Here is an 11,606-nt window from a genome sequence, read left to right as displayed (position 1 = left end):
GCAATAGCGGAATTGTTACTTTTAAAACAATAAAGCTTAAAAGTCACTCAGCCGCTGTGTTTTCTAATTATTATTTTGATTGTTAACACGTGATCGCTTAAGTCCAAAAATTCAAGAAATCCCGTTTACACTCATATTAATTAGAGAAAAAAAAAACTAACAATTTTTACATTTATCTATTCAAATGATTAACACAACTTTTCTGTTGTGGACTAATGGGTTATTGATTAATTGAGACACATGACTCAGTTTGTAAGCATAGCTTATATGTAGCTGCAGTGTGGAGCACTGGTGTAATGTTGTTATCCTGCAGAAAAACCAGCAGGTATGTGCATTAACCTATTGTTAATATATCAGTTAGTATTTATTTTACAAAGACATTTAAAACTTAAACCTAACTTATTTTATTGCATGAATCACCTAATGCTGAATTATATTACCTGAGACATAATACTGCTAACCTTAAATGCATAGAAGAAAAGCAGAGGGAAGCCATATGCATATTTTTGGCAACTGTATGCACTGTGCACATGAGCTGACAAGTCAAATCATGAGTGATAAGAAGTAGCGCCTCCGCTATGTGCAGCTGACAGTGATGAGTAAGTGAGACCCCCCACCACCACCACCACCACACACACACACACACACACACACACACACACACACACACACACACACACACACACCTCAACTTGTAGGCAGTCACAATTTGTGATGTGTTCTCTGGCGTATCTGCTTCTAACAGTTTGTAAGCAATATGTCATATGTCACAGCATCTTGGTGTGAACAGCTCTGCTACTCCACAGCGTGGCCTGATTTGTAATGAGTCGAGTAAACGACTCATCACATTGATAAAAAAAAGAAGAAAAAAATAGAAGTTCTGTTAGTAACTAAAACAGAAAAGCTGGGAATCTGTGAGCCAGACAAATCCATAAAGCTACAGACTGATGCTGAATTTAGTCTTCCAGCTGTGTGTGATGCGATTCCCACTTGGCTCCTGTTTACTTTGTCATAGCTTCATTGTGGCTCTAATTCTCAGGCAGCGGGGCCACAGCTGTTGTGCAGGCAGCCCTCTGTACCCCCAGACAGGAGCGTGTAGCCATAAAGAGAATTAACCTGGAAAAATGCCAGACCAGCATGGATGAACTATTGGTGAGTACAATAAATACAGGCTGTTTTCTCAACCCAGTGTTTTGTTTTTTTTTTACACCACACCCGATTCCTGTAGTACTACTTAACTTCTGCTACATATTGTTATTGTTCTCATTTATCTATTAATGCAGTTTGCATAGAAATCTTCTAACTTTCCTGTTGTTTATGCAGCTTGTTGCAGATTATTATGATAAAGCAAGTGCCCTGAATAAATGAGATGTCCTGTATGTGAAATATCCTGTCATTTGCCTCTACCAATAGAAAGAAATTCAAGCCATGAGTCAGTGCAACCATCCCAATGTTGTCACATACTACACCTCCTTTGTTGTGAAGGATGAACTCTGGTTAGTCATGAAGCTTCTGAGCGGGGGTAAGCTTCACCTGACACGGGTGGCTTAGTGATGCATTCATGCCATTCATGTGATAACATAAGTCTTAAATGCCCTTACACCGGTCTGTGTTTAATCTGATTAAAGAACAGCAGTGTATCAACCTGTGTTAATGTCTAGCTGACAAAAAGCGTTACATCTGAGAAATTTCAAAACTTATTATAAGGCCAGTTTCAGTATAATAATCCATTATAATTAATTAATTTTTTTTTTCAGGTCAGTTTAGTTTTGCTTAGACTCCAGTGGGCTTTGCTCAGTTCAGTTTTTATTAGTTTGGGTATCATCATTTGTCATTGGTAAGGTTTAATTAAGTTTTGCTTTATAGTTGGAACACTTGTAGATATTGTCCTCACAATACAAATTTGACCACACTCATGAAGACTAAAATTAACGACATTTGCTCGTCATTTTTATTTAATTTAATTTTGTAACCGTTATATCTCTGGGACAACAATTGAAGACCAGTGTCGGGGTTGTTACTCCCCAAAAAGAAGCAGCACGTAACTTAATTACACTCCACAGAAAGTAATAACTCGTTACCGTACTTTCTCATTACTTTGTAAAATTACCTGAAACACAATGTTATATAATTACCATTTAACAATATAAACCTAAGGATCCAATCCTGTACACCATCACAAATCCCTAGGTTTCTTTTAGTGTTTAATTATGAACAAAAAGCTGACAACACAAGGGAAAGCTGAAAAGCTGAAAACATAACAGTGATTCTGCTTTACAAATGTGCACAGGTAGAAAGTGAGCCTGACTGCTCATCACTGCCTTTATACCTGTTGTAGATCAGGCTCTGGCTGCTGGGCTGGGTTCTGCACACACTCAGGTTTATCATCGCTCTGGGTTCTTGGCTAGTTTTGTGTTAGCAGACTGTCTGTGCAGTGCTATTAGGAGCCAAAGTTACCAGTACAATGTGGTTGTTTCTTTTCTGTACACAGCTTGCACTTTACCATTGTACTCTTGCTCTTTTGTACAATAAAAATAAAAGTAATGTCCATATCTTCGCAGTAAACCACTCTGGCATTTTCCAGCACACGAACTGAAATCAATGTAATACGATTGCACTAACACCCAACAGTGGTAACTAACTAGAAAACCATAGGCTTAAATCACTGAATTAAGTAACTTCAGCTGTAAAGACAATATGACCATTCTGGCTTATTTGTTGTTGTATTACTTTAGGTAACTACATACTGTAGTGGTTTACACGTTCGCCTTAAAAGGGAAAATCAGAATCCTTTTTATTGTCATTAAACATCAGATGTTCAACGAAATTAGAAGCTGCTCCCTGCAATAAAAAAACAATCTAAAAATACCAAAATATACAAATGACCATAGGCGTCGTGCCAATGGTCACAAACACTGAAATGTAACATAAATTAATCACTCAACAGATTTTTGTTTCCCATTATTTTCTAAAAATTAACCATGTTTTTTTTCCTTGGCTGGCATCTTTTTAGGATCTATGCTCGATATAATTAAGCACATAAGCAAAGAAGATGATAAAAATCGAGCTTTAGAAGAGCCTATTATTGCCACTATATTAAAAGAAGTTCTGGAGGGTCTGGACTATCTACACAGAAACGGACAAATTCACAGGTATTGGTTTTTCTCTTTTTCCTCTGTTTAATCAACATTGTTTGATTAAAAATATGATCCGCTACCTAAAAAACCTGGGGAAAACAAGTTAAAATTTGGGTGGATCGCTTAAAACCAAGTGGTAATGTTGAAAATGAACACAAATGCGTTCATTCATTGGATTGTAGCTCAGCCGTGATCTTTACACTTTCTGGTTATCAAGGTCAATGTGAGTCAGACTTAACCCTCTATGACCCCCATGGGCATAGTTCTATATGGTGATGGTCAGGGTGACACGTTAACAGGAGTGGAAGAATCAATACTGCTCCACATGACTTTGTTGTTTGACTGCATTATTGTTTTGTTGACCTCAGGGATGTGAAAGCTGGGAACATACTACTGGGGGAAGACGGATCTGTTCAGATTGCAGGTTTGTTGAATACTGTGTAACACTCTCTTAAACCTCTTTTTTGGGTTATTTTCACACTAAATGCATACACTGTATTTGTGCTAAGATGGTGGAATTGATTTCATAGGTTGTAATAATTAACAGAGAGCAATAATGTATGTTTACGTTTTCCTTTTTTTAATTTGAGAATCATAATTCTTTCCTAATTATTGTGTGTCAGCTTAATCAGTTACTCCATTGAAGCTGTCAGCTTTTTAATGCTGCCTGTTATATTTAATTGAAGTGACTGATTATAGCCTTTAATAAAAACAATTACAGGAATTAGAAAAAGCAGCTGACTCTGTAATAAAATAAAAACAAAATATCTGCAGGTTACCATATAAGCACAGCAGGAAAAGCACAAGTGTAACCCGTTGAGTTAATTAGTTTCAGGGTCCTGATGTGAATGCATTATTTTGGCTGATACTGGATTCATACTATGTTACCTGTTGTTCTTGTTCTTAAACAGACTTGTTGCAAAGCTTACACTCACTAACCATGTTATTACGTGCTTAATTAGATTCACCTTGCTAGTACTGGGTTGGATGTCCTTTTCCACTCAGTAGCGCCTAAATTCTGGAATAGATTCAACAATAATGCTGACATAATATACAGTCACTGCAGATTTGTCAGTAATAATAATAATAATAATAATAATAATAATAACATTTTATTTGTAGGCACTTTTCAAGGCACTCAAAGACCGAAATCACAGTATGCACACAAATTTTGAATCTACCCTCTTTAACCAGCTCATTACATAGGCATGCGTGCAGCACTCATTCCAGAAGAGATCAGCTTTTCAGACTGTGACACAGTAAACAAGCTAAAATGAAAATGAACAATTCTGATGTCTTTGATGTTCAATATTTACTCTTTACCCTGCAGCAGTCACACAGGGTTTTGACACAGATTTTTAAATGAGCAAATTACAGCGTGTTGTTGTTCTAAAATCTTCTCTGTTGTTCTGATGATTTTCTTTTCTTTTTACAGATTTTGGAGTGAGTGCATTTTTAGCTACAGGGGGTGACATGACTAGAAACAAAGTTCGAAAGACCTTTGTTGGCACACCATGCTGGATGGCACCAGAGGTGATGGAACAGGTGAGTCTGTTTCTGTCGAGGCAAGATCGAGGCAAGAGCTGATGAAAACTTTTATGTTATGTACTGGAAAAAATGCAACTGGTCTGTTTTGGGTTTTTGTATTCTAGTCTTTTATTAACTGTTTTCTGTTTGGTTTCACCATCCTTGGTTTTTGATTGTAGGTTTAGGGTTTGATTCCATATTTTTCATCCCTTTACCTTGTGCAATATTTCCTGTTATTTTTGAGCTCTTGATATTTTGTTCAAGAGTGGATTTTTTTTAAACTTAGCTTTAGCTGTTAGTTTGGGTTGGTTGTTATCTTCCCTCAATTTTGTTGTTTTCTGTGCCTTCCTTTATATCTTCAAGTCTGTGTTGCCCCATGTTAGTTCTTTCATGTATCAGCATTTCTTTGTTTTAGCTGGTGTTATGCTTCAGTTCCTGTTTTACTTTTTTAGTTGTCTCTTGTGTTTTGTCTTGTTTTACTTCCTCCCCAGTCTCATTGCCTTGATTGTCTACATCTGTGTCTAGTTTGCTTCAGTTGTTGTTCACTTCCCTAAACACCCCATGTGCATCAATAGCCAAGTGTTTTCTTTTTTTTTACACATTTATTTATTGGTTATAACAAGTTTTACATAATACACCGTGAACATAAGATAAAATAATGACAAAAGACATAATGATAGAAACCAAAATAAAGCAAATCATAACCGGGGGTGGGCGGGGGGGTCAGACAGACATATCAAATTAGCACTTCAAGCTGTGAAATCCACAGTGTATACGTTGCAGTTCTCCAAAAAGTTCTAGAATTTTGACCATATGGCCCAAAACATGTCCAGTTTGTTTCTTAATGCATAAGTTATTTTCTCCAGAGTTAGTATAGATGTCAGTCCATTAAGCCACTGAGAAAGTCCTCCCTAGTATTTTCATGTACTCTTTTGGGTTGTGTTGCGTTGCTTTCTGGGCTTTTTATGCGGTTCTTGTATTTTGCTTTTAGATCTTTTCATCAGACTGCTCACTTTTGATTCATTCAGTCTGCCTTTGTTTCCTCCCTTCAACACTCCACAAACATAAAACCAGCAGCTAGGCTGCTAACAAGCACTTGCACATCAACCCTGTGCTTGCTTCCCTTCACTGATCATTCATCCATCTTCTTCTGGTTATCCAATTCAGGGTTGCTGGGGGGCTGGAGCCTATTCCAGCTGTCATAGGGTGAGAGGCAGAGTATACTCTTGACAGGTTGCCAGTCTGTCGTAGGGGCAACACAGAGAGGCAGTCAACCGTTCACTCTCACACTCACACCTACAGCCAATTTAGTATCACCAATTAGCATGTCTTTGGATTGTGGGAGGAAGCCAGTGAAGCCAGAAAGAACCCACATAGACACAGGGAAAATGTGCAAAGTTCACACAGAACCCAGGAGCTTCTTGCTGTGAGGTGACAGTACTAACCACTGTACCACCATGCTAGCTCTTCACTGGCTTCCAGTGAAATTCAGATTCAGTTTATTAATCACTTTCAAGGCCATACATGGCCAGGGTCCTGCGCATATCACAGACTTGCTGAGACCTTGTTTCTTATTAAGGCCTATTAACTGGTATTTTAAATCCAGCTTTTAAGGTTGGAACACGTAAACTTTGAAACAGCCCTGCAGGTCAGCTGATTAAGTGGGGTTTTTTTCAACTTCTAGTGAAAACATTTTTTTAGCTTTTATTATGATTATGATATTAGCTGAGGGAAGATGAGCAGTAAATGGCCTAGGACAGATTCAGACCTGGGCTTCTGCAATAGTCTATTGCAGTGGTCCCCAACCCCCAGGGCACGGACCGGTACCGGTCCGTGAGTCGTTTGGTGACAGGACACGAGAGTTGAGGCTCGGGTGTAAAATTTATGGTTTCAGGAGGATGCTGCTAATAAAGTTACACAATTGTGAATTCGTGTTGATTATTTACAAAATACCACAGTTTTTGTCTTGATTGTATAATTTTTGTTGTTGTATTTATCCACGACCTTAATGGCCGGTCCGTGAAAATATTGTCGGGCATTAAACTGGTCCATAGCACAAAAAAGGTTGGGGACCGCTGGTCTATTGCCATATGGGTCACCTGCTTAACCCAGTGAGCTATAAGGACAGGCGTAAGCACATAAGAACACTCTTTATAATAGGTTAGCTTTTCCATAATCATCCTTTCATTATTTTTAGCTATATAGACAAATGTAAGAACCTTAGTGTGAATGTGTTGTTTTTTGTACTGTATGTTGGGATATTTACACTTAAATATTAATGTGTGACTTCATCCAGACTGTTAAAACACATAAAAACTGCTATACAAAAAGTTATTATTATTATTATTATGTAAAATGTATTTGCCTGATCTTGTCTCTGCTTAAGGCTAAACCCTTTTTGTAATGGAATGCTGTTATTTGTTATGTTAAGCATTGCCTTAACATAAAGCCCTTAAGCATTACTTTGGTATTACAAGGTACTGTAATTCTGTGTCTGCAGGTTCGGGGCTATGATTTTAAAGCAGATATATGGAGTTTTGGAATTACAGCGATTGAATTGGCGACAGGCTCTGCCCCCTATCACCGCTACCCTCCCATGAAAGTATGTGTTCATTCAGTGTTATTTAATCAGTCTTGTAACATATACTGCTGCTGGCAAAGAAAAAAGAAAAGGAAACTGGCCATGAACCTTGATAAACCTTCTCCTAAATAAACGTCTTTGAGGTTTTCTTAGTAATGATGAATTTTATGTGGAAAGAGAGCAGTTTGGCTTGCTGCTCTTTCTGTAATTGGGAAACCTAAGAGCTAATAAACAGGCAGCGTTTCATCTAAAAGATACTCATCTTTATGTTCCACAACATTTCCCACAGTTTCCTGCTCTTAGTTTCTTTTCCTCATCTACAGATTTTGTACTGGTGGTGAAATGTGTTGGCAGTTATGACCACTTCTGTTGTCTTTTCAGGTTTTAATGCTTACCCTTCAGAATGATCCACCCACTCTAGAGACAGGTGTTGAGGACAAGGAAACTTTAAAAAAATATGGCAAATCATTTAGAAAGCTAATATCTATGTGCCTTCAGAAGGATCCTGTCAAAAGGTTAGCAACATGTTTATGTATCAGGCAAATATGTCAATGGAGAGAGCTGATGCAATTGTTGGTCAGTGAAATGACCCAATCGTGAGTAACATTCAGTAACTGTAATGATGCTTTCTTTTTTCTTTGTTTGTTTTATCTCTAGGCCTACAGCCGCAGAGCTTTTGAAGTGCAAATTATTCCAAAAGGCCAAGGTATTTGTCTCATCTCACTATCTTTTGTTATTATTGCTGTCCGTTTGGATTTATGCCAGCGACGCTTTTTTATGCATTTTTGATGTTTATACTTACTTTGATGAATCAGCAATGACATAAAACATAACATAGCTACTATTATTTAATATATATGAGAAATAGTAGTATTATTGCTATTATATAAATTATTATTAATAGTATTATTATTCGGAATTGAGCACATTTTGGGCATAAAGTTTAAATGTTGCTCTCTTATAATAAGCACTGTGTATTCCTGAAATTTTTACTATAATAGTGATTAGTTAAGTAGTTAAATGGTGAATAGCCAAAACCTTTATAACATAGTTATAAGATTACGAAATCCTTTTTTCCAAGTAGATTAGCAGTTAGAGTAATAGTCTTTTTAAGGTCATTTTAATTTTGTGAAGAGTACGGCAGCCTCATCTTGCTGTTTCTGCATAGCAGGCAACCAATTAATACCAGTGACTTAATAAATCCATTTATAGTACTGTGCAAAAGTCTCTAGCCACCCCTCCATTTTTTATATTTTGCTTTCACAGAGGCAGACCTTTGAATAAGTTTTAAACTGGTCTTGAGCGATAGTTCTCCAGGCTCTCTGAAGGTCTTTCTTTCTTTAGACATGGTGGCTTTTTTCACTAATTTTTGGTCCAGTTTTTTACCTGACCATTTTCAGATGATTTTCAGATGATTTTCTTTTGTTAAGTCACTTAACACTTAACAATTCTCTAATTGAATCTACTAAAAATACCAAAGATAACGCAATTTGACAGGTATAAAATGTTACTGGTGTCTAGTGTGTCCTTAAAAAATTTCAGATTTCAGTAAACTGCACAAGTAAAAAAGGAAAATAGAAATAGCAGGTCTTATATTGGGGGGGGGGGGGGGGGGGGGGGGGTGTACTCTACAGCCATCTGTTAAACACAGTGGAGGCTCTTATCGTGCTTTCAGCCAGTGGTGTTGAGGATCTCATCGAAATTGGTTGAACTGTATATGTAGGAAAGTATCGTAAGATTTTTATCCACCATGCCTTGCCATCTGGAAAGTGTCCGTTTGACAAAAGCTTTTTTTTCAGAACGACAATAGTCCCAAACACACTGCCAAAGGAGTAAAAGCATAACTGAATCGAAAAACTAACAATGAAACATGATCAGTCATGGATCCAAGGAAAAGCTTTAAATGTCCTTCAGGAATGTCCTTCTGTTTTTGCCTTATATATAGTATTTTTTTGCATGTTTGCAAATGTTTCAATAAATCGCTGCACTTATTTCCCATTTTCCTTGCAAAATATAAAGAAATAAAAGGTGTCTCAAGACTTTTGCTCAATACTGTACTTCTCACGTGTCGTACAACCTTTGGACTTCCATCCATCTAACTTAGTTATATTTTTTCACAGAACAAAGAATATCTGGTGGAGAAGCTTTTGAGTCATGCACCAAAGATTTCTCAGAGAGCGAAGAAGGTATGTTTGCGTCAACATTCCCCGTAAAATAACTCAGCTATTGACTCGACACGAGCGAATTATGGCAGTGAGGAGGAACTGACTGAAGTGCCTGTCTCCAGCAGAGTGCTGCATTTACAGTCAACACATGCGGTGCTCTGCGACTTTCTTCAGCACCTCAAACACTTTACGCCCTGTTGTGTAGATTATGTAAAAATATGGGCAACTGCCACGTAACAGTCAGGCGGTACAGCTGTACCGAAGCGTGTGTCAGTGGTTTCATGTGAAGCTCTTTGCATGTGTCACGCCGGAGACAAACAGGGTTAAATTAATTGTTGTGGTTAGGTAACAGAAAGGAGCAGATTATTGCTCAGTTCGCTTGCTCTGTTTCCCACTGGTCACAGTTTACTGAGAGGAAGTGCAGCTTTTGGACACAGCTGATATTGGCTTCACATAACATTACGCCTGGATGGCCAGGACAGAAGTGGGAACACGGGGCCATTGCCAGAAGGCAGAGTGCAAGTGAGCGTAGAGGTGGAAATTCACTGACATGGTAAAGGAAGGACACCGTAGATAACATGGTCATTTCTGTGTATGACGTCGTATTTACGCACAAACATAGCTTGGCATCAATAGAAAGGGAGATGACTATGGTGGGTGGTATGTGGAAGTCATAAAAAAAGAATGCTAAATGGATATAAACAAGTGCTGCAGTATATCAGAGTTTGACAGTTAAGTTTATTACAACCATCACCTTCTAATTTAGACTGTATTTATGGTCACTGATACACAAATTATGCTAGCTTTGGAATTGGAGCCACATTACTTTGAACTTGCACAGCAATATTTGTGCCAGTGTGAATAAAATAAATGGTATCACTTTCAGAGAGTATAAAATAGATTCTGTGTGCCTTTTTATCACAAAGTGGTGATGCACAACAACTGAATATGTAGTGCAATGAATGCATTTTTTACATGTGTATTCCTCTTAAAAGTACAAAACAGACAGCATGCAGGGTTTATGCAGTCCAGGTAGTGTCTGATACACTTGATAGCTTTGCTTTGGGAAATGTGTGGACTGCAGAGCCAGTGTCCTTGTTGCTTTGTCCCGATTTGACCTGCAGAGTCATCTACATTATAAACTCAGCAACATTCCCCAAAGCTTGCAGAGACAAGCAGTATTATAGAAACACTGTCATTGCAGGATGTTGTGACCTTGTGGCCCCGGTTTTGTTAGATCTTATCTCAAGACTCTCAAATCGTCTAGATCGTGTTCTCAGTGCACCTCTCTTTGATCTGTATTTTTCCCTTCTCTTCACGCCTCAGTTACCAGTTGCTCTTTTTCTTATGTTTTTCTCCTATGTGGTATTTCACTGTCAGTAAATGTGGGATTCTTCTCTGATGAAACAAGTACTGCCTGGGTTTAAGAGACAAGACCTAAAGCCACACAGCTACTCTTTGACTCAGCCTTAAAAGAAACCTGGCTTCTCCATTAACCTGCTCCAGTGAATGAAAAGGAGATGGCAGATTCTGTCACCAGCAAAGTAATTTAAGATGATAATGGAGCTAGAACATTACTCCTTTATCTAACAAATGGAACTAGGATTCAGAAATGACTTGCGGAAATGAGAAATAGGAGAAACTGACTCTTACAGAACATACAAACAGGCATTTGCGAGGGATTTTACTTTATTTTAAATAGAAATGTTATACAGGATCATAGCCAGCCATTTAAAATGAAGGTGTTTGTGGGTCCAAAAAACAGCAGAGGGCACCCTTACACCCAGTATTGAGTGTCTAAAAGAGGAACTAGCAGGCTTTATATTAGTTTAGACATCAAACATTAGTAAATAAAACTAATGTGTGCTTGAATCATTGATTTGTTGCATAACAAAAAGTAACATGTGATAAGATTGGGATTGATATCAAGTTCAGATGTATGGTCTGGTGCACAAATGATGATGCAGTACTGATTGACTTCTGCTTGAATGCTTTCTGCAGCCTGATTTCTAAAAGAACAAAACAAAACACAGCTTTGTACCAGAGTGTGTCGCAATGTCTGAAAACGCTGTTATGAGCGACTGCCAGCATTTTTAGATTCTGAACATACAATGTTTCTGTTCAATCGTATTTTTGGCCTACATTTTTGGTTCGTTTCTCAGTACTCTTCTTTCTGTGAGTGAATGTCAGCTGGGT

At 37.9% G+C, this 11,606-nt stretch overlaps 1 protein-coding gene across 2 annotated transcripts in view; it reads left to right on the top strand.

The window, feature by feature from the left end:
* stk39 (serine threonine kinase 39) overlaps positions 1-11,606 on the top strand; it is a 34,752-nt gene that overhangs the window by 1,128 nt on the left and 22,018 nt on the right. For both annotated transcript variants that reach the window (XM_063496868.1, XM_063496869.1), the window contains exons 2-10: positions 1,040-1,152; positions 1,414-1,522; positions 3,014-3,152; positions 3,506-3,561; positions 4,573-4,682; positions 7,165-7,266; positions 7,627-7,760; positions 7,903-7,951; positions 9,366-9,431. In XM_063496868.1, coding sequence (XP_063352938.1) covers positions 1,040-1,152; positions 1,414-1,522; positions 3,014-3,152; positions 3,506-3,561; positions 4,573-4,682; positions 7,165-7,266; positions 7,627-7,760; positions 7,903-7,951; positions 9,366-9,431 — 878 coding nt within the window. The remainder of the gene's footprint in view (positions 1-1,039; positions 1,153-1,413; positions 1,523-3,013; positions 3,153-3,505; positions 3,562-4,572; positions 4,683-7,164; positions 7,267-7,626; positions 7,761-7,902; positions 7,952-9,365; positions 9,432-11,606) is intronic.

Source organism: Pelmatolapia mariae, linkage group LG16_19, assembly GCF_036321145.2.
Source record: "Pelmatolapia mariae isolate MD_Pm_ZW linkage group LG16_19, Pm_UMD_F_2, whole genome shotgun sequence".
Lineage (NCBI taxonomy): Eukaryota > Metazoa > Chordata > Actinopteri > Cichliformes > Cichlidae > Pelmatolapia > Pelmatolapia mariae.
The sequence above is the reverse complement of the archived record's forward strand: the minus strand, read 5'-3'. Positions and strand labels throughout refer to the sequence as shown.